This window comes from Callorhinchus milii, unplaced genomic scaffold (assembly GCF_018977255.1).
Source record: "Callorhinchus milii isolate IMCB2004 unplaced genomic scaffold, IMCB_Cmil_1.0 Scaffold14, whole genome shotgun sequence".
In the NCBI taxonomy this organism is placed as follows: domain Eukaryota; kingdom Metazoa; phylum Chordata; class Chondrichthyes; order Chimaeriformes; family Callorhinchidae; genus Callorhinchus; species Callorhinchus milii.
This window is the reverse complement of record NW_024704755.1, coordinates 14490984-14506981: the sequence shown is the minus strand read 5'-3', so window position 1 is coordinate 14506981 and position 15998 is coordinate 14490984. Positions and strand designations below refer to the sequence as shown.

Here is a 15998-nt window from a genome sequence, read left to right as displayed (position 1 = left end):
CGCTATGTAAATGTGTCTTTTGTTGCTGCTGAACAAACACTAGGCTGGTCCTCTCCTAGTAGTTTGTAATTTAAGCCTCAAGCGGTGACTGTTTCAGCTGGTATACAACTCTAGAGGCATTGTGGCAATGTTTCTGTCATCAAATTCCAATTTAGCAAGTGTTATTCTGTACACTATTTTGAGTGCGTGCTTCAAGATGTTGAAATACTATGCTCGTCGGGCATCGAGAGAATAGCATCATGGCTTATATAATAGCAGCTGGCTGAAGGGTTAAGATGTGTTGACAGGCAAAGAGTGGATCAATGAAGTAATGTGTTTCAAATATAACCCAGGTATCCTGCACGGTTGTAACATTCAGTACAGCCATGCTTGGGGAAATCGCTTTACATTTCCATGTTTCCCAGCCACAAAGCTATTCACACTTCCAGTGTGCCTTGGGCTCATCCTGCTGACTCTGAGCTTCCACTGGGACTGACTGCAGCAGTTATTGGCAACTAACTTAAATGCTGGTAATAGAGACCTGAGCACTGGTCTGCTTGACTTATCTGCTTGACTTGGCATTTCAAGGACGGCTTGAAAGCAACAAGAAAAAGGGACAAAACTGGACTCTGTTAAGCTTAAAAAGTGCCAGCAGTGATCTTTTCACTGGTGCTGAATTTCCCACAGCGAGGAGCTAACCTTACGTTTCCGAAGGCTGGCGGAGGAGGCTGGGACGGTTATGTAATTTGGTGCAGTGTTGCTCACTCACGTTTTGATCAATTCCATCTGTTGTATGGGACAGGCCGGCAGGTGAGTGGCGAGTGCCAGGGAGAGATGCTGGATTACCGCAGGATGCTGATGGAGGATTTCTCGCTGAATCCAGAGATTGTCCTGGACTGCCGCAGCGAGATCGAGGTGCAGTGTTCAGGCCTGCACCGGAAGGGCCGAACGTTGCACTGCCTGATGAGGTTGGCACGAGGAGATGAAGGCACCATTGGGCAGAAGTGCCAGCAGGCAGTGAGTACTTATAGATGGAAAACCAGACGGGCTATGAGTGGGACGGTGGGAACAGTGGGACGCTGTTCAATCTGTCGCCTCGTGTTTCTTTTGAGGTATTGTTACAACATGAGCCTGAAGTGGCCTGTTCTTAAAGGTCAGTGTGTAACGCACAAACCCTTTGTTACAGGTTGGTGCTGGAAGAGAGACTTTTGCACTGCAGTGACTTGGTTCATTCATACTTGCCATTGCCATCCTGGCTCATTTGGTAGCACTCTTGCCTCAGGGTCAGACTGTTCGGAGTTCAAGCCCCACATCAAGAGCTCATTGTCTCTAGGTTGGCACTCACTCAGTGCATTTCATAAACATCGTCAGAAGAGGTTATTCAATAAGATGTTAAACCAAGGTCCCATAGATGTAGTACACGTCCCATTCGTGCCTTGGCTTCTGCTCCTTAAGTAAATGGACAGGTTCCAGGCTCCAAGGCTCCAGTGCACATTTCCTTGAGAACTAATTTCTATCTAAACTGCTAGTTCTCAAGTTAACTTCAAACTAACTGCAGCATTACTGTACAGATGAAAATCAGCGGTAGGAATGGATTTTCACCCACAAAATATAAAGTCAACCCACTTTACAGTATATCCTGTGAAGCGCTTTGAGACGGCTTGATGGCGTGAAAAGGCGCTATATCAAATGCAAGGATTATTATTATTCTGGAGGAATAGCTATCAGACTGAGGATAAAACTAGTACTAAAAGCTGGTATGTAGTGACACAGAAAGTAAAATTGTTTGCAGTTTATTATCCTGGTACTAGTCCTAATCAAGTTTCTGATCAATTCATGCACAAACTAACTGTTTCCCCCCCCCCCCCTCCTCTTTTCCAGCTCCAGACCTTAATTCAAGAAACCGATCCTGGGGCTGATTACCGTATCGATAGAGCACTCAATGAAGCCTGTGAATCAGTCATCCAAACAGCTTGTAAACAGATTCGCAATGGTGATCCTATGTAAGTATTTATGTGCCTCGGGGCTCAGATGCTACCCTGCGTGAAGAGCACTATCTAAATGGAGGTAATTGTTGTTACTGTGGGGGGCGGGGAGAATTGATTTCAGCTCCTGTTTGTATAATAAGGATCGCTGCCTCCCTGGAAATTTGACTGTTGAGGCTCTTGGCTTGATTGCATCTGCAGTGTACAACATCTGACTCTGAATGATGATGTGAACGTTTTATAGTTTAACATGAGGTTTTTCAAAAAAAAAAGCTAGTAATGAGCTGCGTTTGGTGGATGAAACCAGACCTGTCTATTAGTTGAAGTGTTTAAGAAATTCAATCCACTTGTGTATTTTTGTGACCAATAGTGTTAAATACCAAGCTGTCACAGTGGGACATGAGCTCACAGCTCAGTACTGCGGATAAACTGCATTTGAGATACGCCATCCTTCAGATGAGACTTCTTAAGTAAAATCGTGTCTGTTTTTCAGCTGACTATTAAAGGTTCTGATGCTTGGAAAACAGCAGTTTGTCCCGGTTTGCTGGCCAGTTGATCCTCCAAATAAATGTATTAATCTCTTTAAAAGATCAGTGCCTTCACTGGTCAGCAATGACTCTTAAACGCTCTTTGACATGTTTTGATCTGATAAGGCTCTCTAAATGGAGCAAGTTCTTAAATTCGTTGTGTTTTTTCTCTCTGCTCAGGATTCTGTCGTGTCTAATGGAGCACCTGTACACTGAGAAGATGGTGGAGGAGTGTGAGCATCGCTTGCTGGAGCTGCAGTACTTCATCTCTCGCGACTGGAAGTAAGCACTCTTCTCCGCAGCCAAATCAGGAAACTGCCCACGTGTTTACCCTTCAACCAATCTGCAAATCATAATAATCCTTGCGTTTAGTAAAATGCCTTTCACGTCAGATGGACATCTCACAGGTTAACTAAAGTGTAGTGTCTATAATTTCTGGGCGAACCCGGCAGCAAATTTATACACACTAATGTCCCACAAACAGCAATGAAATGAATGACCAAAAGGTACACCTCTGCAAGATGCACATACTTGGGAGCGGTTACATTTTCCTTACTGAATAAATAGCTCTGTATGGGTGCACATCACTTTGAATTTGTGACCACGTTACAATTTCACACCACGGGTTAAAATGAGACGTGCTTTTTTTTTCTTTGGTCACTCATTCCACGGCAGTTTGTGGGACACTGATGTGTGCAATTGGCTGTCCACAAAATATACAGTCAATCCACTTTACAATGTGTTCTGTGAAGCACTTGAGCTGTTTCAACGACATGATGATGCACTATATCAAATGTAATTATTATATTGTTCTTTATATTGAGCTTTGAAGAATTAAAAAAAGCTCTGATCCGGTTTAGCTGGGTCCAGTGGTAAATTTCTTTGGAATCAGAAGGTTACAATTTCAAACCTTACACCAAGCTCAAAATTTCACACAATCCGAACTGACTGAGTCTATTACTGACAACACTGTAGTTGTCTTACTGAAGGTCAGTCTCTTTAAAAACATTAAAACTGAGTCCCATCTGCCTGTTCAGGTGGCAGTTGAAGATCCATAATATCATTTGAAAGGAGAGCATCTTAGCAACTAATCCTCCAGCTAAAATATTCATCTGATGACTGTGGGACCTTGCCGTGGCTGCCAAGTTTGCCTACACTTGTCAAATGTTTTGATGCGATAAGTATCAAATTCAGTTTTTCTAAAGAAGTTATATCTATTCATTCAACTGAGGGTTAGCTTGGATCTGTTGCGCATTTTGTTCCATTACGGGTCATAGCTTTAAGTTGAAGTCAATTGAAGATAGCTGCAGTGTGTGGGGAAGGGTGTTCGTAGCTGGATCCAGTCCCAAACAATGAGTTAGCAGAATATTCAGTCACCATTCTGAAGAAATGTGTAAACCTTGGATTTATTGCTGTGAAAGATGAGCTGTGGTTTACTCCCAATGGGCAATGGGTTCTCACCCAAATCTATTTAGGGCTTTGATTAAATTGTTTGGGACTAAATTCTGTTAAGTAGACTCTCTGTTTTTATCATTGAGTTCCCTTGCAGTTCAGGTGAAATGGTCATGCATCCATTGCAGAAAATTAGTCTTTTTTTTTCCAATTAAGAGTTGATGTTTGGATCCTCCTGTTGTTGGGATGTGAGATCTCCTGAGGACTTGCTTTATAAAATGTTCTGGATGTTCCCTAATGTTTTCATTGCTTTCCAGACTGGATCCCATTCTTTATCGAAAATGCCAGGGTGATGCCGCCAGGCTGTGCCATACCCACGGTTGGAATGAGACCAATGAGATGCTGCCCCCCGGAGCAGTGTTTTCTTGCCTGTATCGTCATGCCTACCGAACAGAGGCACAGGGCCGCAGGGTAAGCCGGGTAATGGTCCATTTGTAGATTTGGATAGATTTGCATTGACTGTACAGCTGGGAAACCCCCCCATTCGGCCCAAATAGCCCGTGCCAATGTTTATACTCCACACCAGTCTTCACCCACTCCTTACTCCCTTCCATTCCCTTCTCTTTCCTGTGAAGGTCTGGCTTCCTCTTGAATGGATCTATATTATCTTCTTCAACCACCGCTTTGGGCAGCGAGTCCCATATTCTCACTACGTTCTGGTGAAGTTATTTCTAAATTCTCTTTTAAATAATCGCTACCTTTTACTTGTTTCCCCAGGTTACAGACTCCCCAACAATTGGGAACAACCTATCTTATCGAACCTTTTATAATTTTAAATATCTCCAGTCAATCCAGTGACCTGCCTGTCCTGGTATCATCCTAGTAAACCTATGTTCTATTCAATCCATCGCTGCTATATCCAGTGCAATGTAAAGCAGCGTGATTTGGATTTCCACTAATTTAAATTTGTGCTTGATAGTTCATTCTTGTGTATGGCTTGTGACTGGGTCATTGGCCAAGTCCTTAGCTCGGTCAGTATAGGTCCTATACTATACTGTAGGATACTATATATGATTTGTGGATCGCAGTCAAAATCGAAGCGACCACACTGGTGATCATGGGTGAGTTGCCATGACAGATTGAACCTCAATAATAATATTTTAATGTACTGCTAGGAGTGTGGAGGAGATATTTCCACTCGATTTGCAAGCATTTTAATTGGAACCATTGAAATCTACAACACAGTAGGAGGGCATTCGATCCAATCGTGTCTGCACTTGTTCCTCCAATGAAGCCATCTATCCTAATCCCAATTCCTTGCATTTTCCTGTATTCTCCAATACACTTTCGCCACATGTGTCTGATTATAAGGTTTCTACAGGGGAGGGGGAAAGTCCAAATGTTTTGACTTAAGAAGAGGGGAGGAGAGGCTTTCTTAGTTCAGTTTGTACTGAGGCTTAATTTAGGCGCAGTGAGGTAGCAACAAGGACAAATGCTCCATGTCTGAGGAAGCTGTTAAAAATGTTTTGAATCTAAAAACCTTGATAGATACCGCCTTAAAAAAACAAGTAAGTAACAAAGAAAATGTATCTGGCTTTCTCCTGTTGATGCATATCTGATCTGCTGTCTCTGTCTTACCCTATAATTGTATCATATTTTACTGTGAGTTTGTGCTGCTGAATGGTTGATGTGGAGTGGATCTCTGAGATAAGTGCTATAATTGCACATCAGTGTGATGTTGTGATATTGCACAGCCTTAAAATTTGCATTACCTTACCAGGTCTGTGCTGGCTTGAGCAATTACCACTAAGTCACACAAGCAAACCTGTACCAAGTTTTGTGACAGTGTAAATCAAATCTTATTTTGTGGTGTTAATGCTCTGAAATTGTCTAGTTTGCAGTACAAATAACTTTCAGCAAAACCTTTGGGAAAAGGGCATTCTGAACACATAAGCATCGAATCTTCATTACTTCAAATGCTGTGACATTCCCCACTTACATTTGCTGCTTCGAGTAGCAGTAACTGTGTGGACCATTAAGTTTACTCCCACCTACAATTACAGAACATACCAATTAAAAGCAGGAGAGGGAAAGAATAAGGTGCCTTATTCTTATGTTACTGACTTAACCCTTTCACTTGGTATTCTAGACTAGCTCCCAATAATTCTTCCTGCACCTTGTCATTTCTCTAATTTCCTTGGATTTTCAATGTGTTATAGATCACAATATTGAATAATGGTGGGGGAGAGAGAGGTGTTTACACAGTGAGTTTTATATTCATTTAAACGACAACACAATTACATTTGTATAGCGTCTTTCACGTCGGGAGGACGTCCCAAGGCACTTAAAGTAAAGTAGTTGACTAACGGGTAGAAAATGCGTAGGATTGATATTTAATTGAGATCTTTTGTTTTCGTGAGAGATTGATCTACATTCCCTACTGTTAGGAATGTGTGGCGGAGATATTTCCACTCGATTCGCAGTCATTTTAATTGCAAGCATTTTAATTTAGTGTTGAGAGCTCTGCGTTTATTTTGTATATGTGTGTGTGGTGTTCTTGGCTGTAGTGTGTGGTAATCTGCAGTGACCTCTTGTGGCCTTGCCATATTAAAAACAATCTATACCGTGTAAAACTGTGCTTGGCTCAGTGCCTACTTAAACTATAGCTCCCATCAGAAAAATGTTGTAGTCCATACTTCATTGCGTATGGTACTTTTTAAATTAATATGTATTGCTTTAATGTTTGCAATGTGTTCTATGAGAATGGATAATTGAGTATTTTCCCTTAAGTATTCCTTTTGAATAGTTTTGGGACACTGACTCAGTATGTATTAAACAAGTGTTGCAATTGGATGCTGTGCCTAGTGTGTGATGGTGTAAGGAGCTAAATTAACGTGCATCAACCATTGATGGTAATTACTACCTTGATTGCTCTAAACTCGAATACTTGGTGATAAGCAGAATCGAGGGGTTAATTGATATCTCTTTTCTGCACAACACTGCTGGTTTGGCTACCAGGTAACTCAATGCAGATTAAAGGTCACACTTGGGACCTTTGTGTTCTTATACCACACTGCCTTCCACGTCATTGGGAGTAGAATGTTAGTTATAATAATCTTAACTGTTTGATTTTAAGAAGGCTGCTGCTGAGAATGTCCTTATCAGTGGCTGACTTTGTAAAGTTTCATTGACTTTTCTGATTGCTGTCGGTATAAAATGTTACCGATTACACCCAAGACACCGATGTATTAATTCAGAATACCAATGAGTGAAGGCAAATGAAACCAACTGGAATTCTTTCCTCTCCAGTTATCCCGGGACTGCAAAACCGAGATTCAACGTGTTCTTCATCAGCGAGCATTGGATGTGAAGCTGGAGCCGATGTTACAGGAACGCTGCATCATAGACCTGGGGAAATGGTGCAGTGAGAAGACCGAGGCAGGACAGGTAGAGGCCTCACATTCAGTTTAATGTTTTTCTTTGGGGGTGTTGGATGATGAGAAAAGGCCAAGAAATGTGCTCAGAGGAGGGAGAGGTACTTAACTTGCACAATAAAAAGGCACGATTGATATAGACTAAGCTCGCAGGTCCATTAGAAATCAGCTTTGCTCACTCACCGCAGTCAGAAGATTGTGGGTTCAAGGCCATGTCAGAACTTGTACATTTTAGGCCGACACTAGATTGAAGACCATCCTCTTCGACCGGGCTTAAGGTCACTTCCTCCCCCTGACTCGGCGTCAGGCTCCGCCACTGTTAAGTGTTCTGAGGCACTGCCTATAGGAGCTATAGAAATGCTGGGATGCACTGCTTTGTCGAAGGTACCGGTATCTTCGGATGAGACATTAAGCTGTGCCACTTCAGATGGGTGTTCAAGATCTTGTGGCAATATTCAGAAAGAGGGGAATTCTTCCCAGTGTCTTGGTCAGCAATATCCTAAATTGGTCATTCGCTCACTTCGTGGCTGTTTGTGGGACATTGCTGAGCGCAAATTTGCTGCCACATTCGCCCACAAACTAAACAGTCATTCATGCAACTCTACAGGATATCCTATAAAGTGCTTTGAGGTGATATGAGGTGCTATATCAAATGCAAGGATAATTATAAATCTATCCAAGTATAAGGAGAGTTGCTTTCCTCCCCTATGACTGATGGAAATCCTCTTTCCAGTTTTGCTGTGGAAGTGGCTTCTGAATGTGGGCTGGAGGCACAAGGCAGGCATTGTGCATCCAATAGAAAGTGATTGTTAGTGATCTGCAGGACTGGTTGCTGTATGTTTACACTGTTGTGTGGATTTCCTGGTGTCTGCAGGAGCTGGAATGTCTCCAGGACCATCTGGATGAGTTGGGGGTGGATTGCAGAGATACAGTGGGGAACCTGACGGAGCTGGAGTCAGAGGTAAGCATACCCAGATCAAGTAACCGCGTATAATGAAATCCAACAGATTGTTCCAATATTAGTAACCAGAGCTTATAGTATCTTCACACAAACCAGATAATATAAATGATGTTTAAAAACAAAGGAATTAGTGTAATGTGATTGTAGCTCCCCCACGTGGGTTCCTCACTCTCCATGCCTGTAGCGCTGTGAATTGTTTCCAATTTGTCTAGTATTGGATCTGTTCCTTCAGTCTCTTGGAAACCCACTGGCAATGTTGATTCAATTATCTGAGAAGAAGCTTTTCATCTATTCCGCTCGTTCATTTGAGAAGCTCTATGCTGGGAGTGTTACCTACAGACCTTTAGTGATGTTATTCAATAATCCTTCATGGCTAAATCTCTCTGGTATCTTGTGCAGTACCACTCTGTATCTCCCTCTTTCTCCACCCTCCTCCCCCTTAAGAGCAGAATCATCACTTACCCAGCACTGTGAATTCCAGGGTGTGTCTAGCATAAGAGCTGCATTTTTATGTAAATCCTATTCAGTTGTATTCCACAAGTAACTAAGTAACAGAAATCTGTATAGGAGTTGATTTGCATCTTAGCTAACTAAATCTCTTCCATAGATGTGCCCCCCTATGATGGAGTTAGCAAAGGGGGGGTTTCTAATCTGGCTGAGCTGATGCTTGATTTTTCTATTGGTCTCCTACAGTTCATTGACCTTCTTCAGTTAAAGCTACTTATGTCTAGATTTAAGATATTCATGATTTTAAGAATCGGATCATGCCCCCCTTTTGGATTGTTTCCAATTTGTTGATGTGAGTGAGAAATGACATTGTGGTTCTTTTTCCTTTTTCAGGATATTCAGATTGAGGCTTTACTAATGAGAGCTTGTGATCCTGTCATTCAAGGCTACTGCCATGTGAGTAGCCAAGTTCATCCCATCAGTTAGTTATCTGATCTCCCACTTCCTTGCACTGCCAAGAAGCCAAAGACTTAATGTTTGCAGATAAGTATCTGCGGTTTGTTTAGCTTTGTACTTGTAAGTCTTGCGATGAGAGAAGCAATTCAGTCCAGTTTTATCAACCGCTGTGGCCTCATGATGTTGCTTTTGGTTTGCAGGAGGTAGCGGATAATCAGATCGACACCGGAGACCTGATGGATTGCTTGGTTCAAAATAAACACCAGAAGGAGATGAACGAGAAGTGTGCTGTTGGAGTTACACATTTCCAATTGGTAAGAAAAGTCCTGTAGCTCAGTGGTTATAGCACTCGCCTTGCAAGCGAGAGGCCTGGGTTCGATTTCTGGACAGGGCGAAACATTAGGCAAGATTCCTTACCTTGAAGTAAGGAATTCCTTAAGGCTCAGTGTACCTAGCAATAAGTAGGAACCCAGTTGTTCGTCGATTGGCGGATCGCATTTCCGGGGGTAATAATTCCTTTAAAAAATAATTTGGTCACTAAGTCCACGATTGTTTGTGGGATTATTAAGCGCTATAACAAATGCAAGGATTATTATTTTATTATTATCCTCACTGCAGGTTTTACCGACTTCTTCAGGCATCAAATGTAAAAAAAGAAACACTGTTCAAATGGTTTGTTCCGAAGAGGATTAGTGTAGTAGAAAGTCATTCAGTGGCCCTATGAGTGGCAGCGTGAGCTACCATGCGTTCAGGAGATTGAGAGGTTGTCTGCCTGAAGTGTTTTTTTAAATAAAGTAAATGACATTGACATAATGAAGAAAAGGCTCTTCGTTCTATGAGATAGATAACACAGGAGAGGGTTTCTCTTGGTATCCTTGGCCAACAGACAAAATTGCTCATTCATTCATGGCTGTATGTGGGACATTGCTGGCCTTGGTGACGTCTCGGCCTTTATTGCTCTTCCCTGTCTTTATCTGGGAGATAGATTGATGGATAAAGTCCTTGATAAGCAAGGATATAAAGGGAATTAAAGGAGAGGAAATTGAATTTGATTTACCCTACATATTTTGATGAAGCAGGCTTGACTAGCCTATCGGTTCCTGTGAGGTGAATATAATAATAATCCTTGCATTTGATATAGCGCCTTATCACGTCTTCGAGATGTTTCAAAGCACTTCACAGGATATACTGTAAAGTGAATTGACTATTTTGTGGGCGAAACGTGGTAGCCATTGCGCACAGCAGTGTCCCACAAACGGTCGTGGACTGAGTGACCAAATTCTTATTTTTTATTTTGATACCATAGAGTGTAAAAACCATTAGTTTTATTAGAATTATTGACCTTCTTACCCTCTGAACTTTGACTGGTTTTGAAAAATGTCCTTGCATTGTATTGGGAAACCAGCTACTTCAATCATATCTATGATGGACTCTTTGAAAGACTATCACAGTAATGTAAAAGCCAAAATGATTTTGCTCAATTAAATGGATACAAGTGGGGGATGTGTTGCCTGTCTGATCCCTAGCAGTATGTTGAAATGTATGTGTGAGTTTCAGAGGAATTACTCATTTGCTCAGACATCCAATGGTTGCTGAGAGATCAGCATAGGGCACCTCAGTTGAGATATGTCCTCCGCCTCGCTTGCCCCACTATTGGCAGGTGGGCCTTCTGCCACTCTGCCCCCACCCTCTGGAACTCCATCCCGCTCACTTACCTCCTTCAAGACCCATCTCAAGCCCTTCCTCTTTGACTGTGCTTTTGATCACCCTGCTTCCCCCACCTGCCCTCCACCCTCCCCGACCCCTAGCTCGGGTCCGAAACTCTGACTATCCAGTGCCTTGGGATGTCCTCCCGACGTGAAAGGCATTGTACAAATGTGATGTTGTCGTTATGTAAGCGGGTTGATAATGTAGCAATACACCCCAATCCAGAGAGAGCTGGCTTTGGTCTGCGGCTGAACTTGATCTTCCTGTTAACCGTTACAGATTCAGATGAAAGATTTCCGCTTCTCGTACAAGTTTAAGATGGCGTGTAAGGAGGACGTGCTGAAACTGTGTCCGAACATCAAGAAAAAGTAAATTTTCTCATCTTTTCTCTTTTCTCAGTACATGCCAGGGCACTGACAGTTTTGTTCTGCGCGTGGCTATTCAGCGCTCCGCTTCTAGGTTTAAAAATACTCGCTTTTGTGACCCATTTTAGTGATTTAAGGCTCTTCCCTAAAAGCCTTTTTGACACAACTCCTATTGCTTCACAGGGTGGATGTGGTAATTTGTCTGAGTACCACTGTTCGGAATGACACACTTCAGGATAATAAAGAGCAGCGGGTCTCTGTGAAGTGTCGGAAACAGTTGCGTGTGGAGGAGCTGGAGATGGTGGGAATGGCTATGTTTTATTTGCAGTTACCTGGCATTGTTTTGTCACCGAAGTATAAATAGACTGTTAAATGAGCGATTGTAAAACCATGGCATCTCCCAATAGGATGTTTGCAAACTGGATTCATCGTGTTAATTGCTGCTTCTTGTGAAGTCCTGTAGCTCAGTGTTTAGAGCACTCGCTTTGCAAGCGAGAGGCCTGGGTTCGATTCCCGGCAGGGTGAAACCTTGGGCAAGTTTCCTTACTCCACACGCCTGATAATAATCCCTCAAGAAAAAAAAACAATAATAAAAGTCACTTCAATCCACGACTGTTTGTGGGATGCTACAGTACGCAATTGGCTACCACATTTTTCCCACAAATATACAGTCAACTCACTTTACAGTCTATTCTGTGAAGCGCTTTGAGACGTCGAGAAGACATGAAAAGCGCTATATCAAATGCAAAGATCATTATTATTCTTGGTTGCGAGATCTACAAATCTCCAGTTGGCAAAGTCCAAGCAAGCGACGACTGTTTCCTGGTAGCTTCGTTTCCACTTAGAAAGATTGAGATTTATCATTTGCTTAGCATGTGCAGCATAGCTTCTCTTGAACTTATCTTCTCTGTCCACAGACTGAAGACATTAGGCTGGAGCCTGATCTGTACGTATCTTGCAAAAGCGATATTGACAAGTACTGCCAGAATGTACCATTTGGAAATGCACAGGTGAGGTACTGGAGCATATCCAGTGGCTTAATCAGCAATAAGGGCCGAGTTTGAACGTCCTATATTCAAATTGAGTCAGGAGCACCATTTTGCCTCAAGGTGGCTGCTGAAGTGAAATCAATATCAAAATCAATTCCTCAGCATGTAGGGAGCATCAGGAATTTTATTGAAAAGTCTTTAACTACAACTAAAATGATTTGCCGTTTGGAAAATGTTGTACATTTACATCAGTGACAGGTGTAAATGTTTTACTTGCATCTTGTGATTTCAAAAGTTCAGTTTCACATTAAATTTAATGAAATCCGTATGAGCTCTGTTCCAATCAGTCCCAGGCCATTAATTCTCGCTTATATATGGGGGTGTTGAATCTGGAAACTTTTGCTGATGAGAGCTGTAATGGAATACATTTCCTAAAACAGATTTTTTGTTGTTTACCCATTATGTGATGAGTAGGGCTGTTTGTTTGAGGAGCAGACAATTTCTACCTGCTGTGAGAAAATTGGAAATTTCAAAAGTAGGATAAAGAGAAATTAATAAAAAAAATTGTCGTTGAACATGATGCTTCATTTCTATCCTTGCTGGGTTCAGACTATGGCTGCTTGTCCAAATTGCTTTTCTTCATTTATGATTGTGGAATCTATACCATTGGCTTTTTGGTTCTGGGAAGCATTTATAACGTCCAATCCTTTCCATATTAAAGTTTCCATTTATCTATGAACATTTATAAATACTCTCCAACAGCACTCACTGAAGATTTACCATCCTCTGTTGAGAGCTGTCTTAGCACAGACTAGCCTGCAATTTTTTCCTGCATGGGTTGCACCAGACAGTGTGTTTACTGTCAGCTTGGCTTAGTTGGTAGCACTCTCAATTCTTCACATCAGGATTTTAAGATCACAATCTTGGCTGACACTCTGGTGCTGGGAGAGATACCATCTTTCAGGTGAGACTTCAAATCGAGGTTCTGTCTTTACGTCCAGAGGCACTATATGAAAAGAGGGGAGTTTCTGACCGTGTCCTGGCCAAAAATTACATTTGAGTTGTAATTCATAGATCACTTAAAATCTATCTTCGCCTAATGGTGGTTTTTGGGACTTTGTAAGCAAAATAATTGGCATGTTTGCCTGCAAACAATTGCGTCACTTGATACTTATTACAATAAATGGATTTGAGTTGTTGCAATTTGATAAAGGGCTCTTAAAATGCTAGTTCTTTCTAAAGACACCTTGGAGTCGTGATTAGATGATTTCCAAGACTAAGCATTTAGGCATCTTATTTGACAAGCTTTCCATCATAGCACATTTTTCTCAGACAATGATGATAATGAGAAGGGAATGATTGGGGAGGGCAGGGATGGTGGATTGGGAGGGAGGTTAGCGGCTCATATGGCTCCAGCAGGTTTTTGTAAAATTGTCTTTTTTTTAAAAAAATCTTGAGCTTTCCAAGATAATATTAAGCCTGTCTCCATTTATTTATAAACACTGGCACGGACTAGACCCGTTTTTAGCGTTGTGGGTCGCATGTAATCGCATAATCCAATGCTGTGATTGAGCCTGAAGACTTTTCAGATTATTTCCAATTTTGTTATAATTCCATCTCACCAAACCTCTTGCCAACCATAAAATACATTGTATTAAAGTTGAATTCAATGAAGCTATGAGCAGGGATTCTTGAGTTTCCTGGTTTCCCTGTATGCCTCTCACTGCAGTGGCACAGAGGGAATATGAAAAGCTTCTGTTACTAAACAGCTAGTTTGCAGGTCTGTTTTGTGGCCTCCAGAGATTCGGTTAACCTGTTACACTGACGGCTGAGCCTTGGGCAGAATTGAAAGAGGCTCCAGTAGATTTTTGTAAAATAGAGTGTGAAGTCTGATTATTTTTTTTTGTCTGAGCATTTCAAGCTAATTTTAGTTCCGTCTCCATTTTGCTTCCTCAGAGGATGGAATCCAGTTAACGTTCAACTGGATTTTTGAACTCGTTGTTGATTTCAGCACAGAAATCCTGTTAAACGGTTGAGACATTTATATAGATTTCATGTAGCTTTATTCCCCAAATACGACTATGAAAACCCTGTTGACCTTTAGAAATGTTTAGTTGGTGCTTGTTTGACATTTATATAACAATAGGTTGAACTGGTTTCAAGGTATAATTTGTACAAATTAGTTATCCTTGATTTCTGCTCTCCCATGACTGAGAATTTCAGGTAAAGGTTACTAGAATGGAATAAGTGCCCATGAAATGGCCATTGAAGCAGTGTGTTAATAATCCCTGCAAAAACAGAAGTCACTGGGACATTCAGCAGGTCAGGCAACATTTATGGGGAAAGGAAAGTGAGTCAACATTTCGGGTCCGTGACCCTTCGTCAGAACTGGGGCATGTTGGGAGGAAGAGGCTTTTAAGGACTAACCGGGGGTGGGGAGGCAGGGCAAGGAAGACAAAGGAGAAAATGGGGTAGAGGTCAGGGGATGATGGGTTAATAATGCAAAACAAAGGGGATAGGGGGTGGAATTGCAACAAAACAGGCAGACCAGAGAGAAAAAAGGTGCGATTGGGCCCCAGATTGTGGTAATAGTCACAGAAGAGGGGGAGGGGAAATGTGAGCAGTCATGGTCTGAAATTATTGAAATCAATATTGAGGCCAGAGGGCTGTAAGGTCGCTAGCAGATAAATGAGGTGCTTGCGCTGTGGCTCATTGGAACAGCGTAGGAGACCATGGATGGAGAGGTCAGAATGCGAGTGGGAGGGAGAGCTGAATTGGCAAGAAACCGGAAGCTCAGGGTCGTGTTTGTGGACAGAATGGAGGTGTTCGGCAAATCAGTCGCCTAATCTGCGTTCAGTCTCCCCAATGTAGAGGATACCACATTGTGAGCAGCGAATGCAGTAAACTACATTGGTGGCAGTACATGTAAATTGCTGTTTTACTGGAAAATCCTTCCATTTGATACAGCGCCTTATCATGAGAAGTCTCAAAGTACTTCACAGAATATACTATAGTGAATTGACTATGTTGAAATGGACTCAAAAGGCTACAGAGGATCTGTGAAGGAATGAGACTAATTGGGAGAAGTGTTCTAAGGAAAAAAAATTGGTTGAGATCCATCAAAAAGGGAGTTTGTTAGATCTTAGTCTTAACTCCCAGTGGGATTTTTGGTTTAACAACTCAATTTGTTCAAGATCATCTGGAGTTCTCAATAGAGTTGTTGAGTGCAGCGATTCAAATAATATTTAGAATTATTTAGAAAGAGAGGGAATAATTCTAAGAGGTAATAATCCCTCTTAAAAAAAAATTATTGGTCACTCAATCCACGACTGTTTGTGGGATACCGCTGTGCGCAATTGGCTGCTGCGTTTCGCCCATGGTCACTCCACTTTAAGGTATATTCTGTGAAGCGCTTTGAGACGTCTCGAAAACGTGATAAGGGTGTATATCAATGCAAGGATTATTATTATTCTTAAAGCTCCTGTCTAACTGTGCCTTTCCTCTGAGCAGGTGATCGAATGTCTGAAAGATGTGAAGAAATTACTGGTTAATCGTTGTCATGACAAAGTCTTCAAATTGCAAGAGAATGAGATGAGTGACCTCGAGTTGGATTATACCTTCATGAGGGTCTGTAAGCAGATGATTAAGGTAAGGCACCAAACTCGAGTTAAAAGCAAGTTGTGGGCTAACTGCAGTTGCACAAGAAGCAACTGTTGTAGCGACAACATCCAGTTTCTGTGTACTATATCCTTAATA

At 41.8% G+C, this 15998-nt stretch overlaps 1 protein-coding gene across 1 annotated transcript in view; it reads left to right on the top strand.

Annotated features, from left to right (window-relative positions):
- glg1a (golgi glycoprotein 1a) overlaps positions 1–15998 on the top strand; it is a 71333-nt gene that overhangs the window by 44056 nt on the left and 11279 nt on the right. Inside the window, exons 8-20 of the mRNA XM_042340205.1 lie at positions 782–996; positions 1861–1982; positions 2672–2773; positions 4201–4354; positions 6103–6147; positions 7193–7330; positions 8192–8278; positions 9119–9181; positions 9382–9495; positions 11168–11256; positions 11437–11554; positions 12171–12263; positions 15753–15890. Of these exons, the coding sequence (XP_042196139.1) occupies positions 782–996; positions 1861–1982; positions 2672–2773; positions 4201–4354; positions 6103–6147; positions 7193–7330; positions 8192–8278; positions 9119–9181; positions 9382–9495; positions 11168–11256; positions 11437–11554; positions 12171–12263; positions 15753–15890 (1478 nt within the window). The remainder of the gene's footprint in view (positions 1–781; positions 997–1860; positions 1983–2671; positions 2774–4200; positions 4355–6102; positions 6148–7192; positions 7331–8191; positions 8279–9118; positions 9182–9381; positions 9496–11167; positions 11257–11436; positions 11555–12170; positions 12264–15752; positions 15891–15998) is intronic.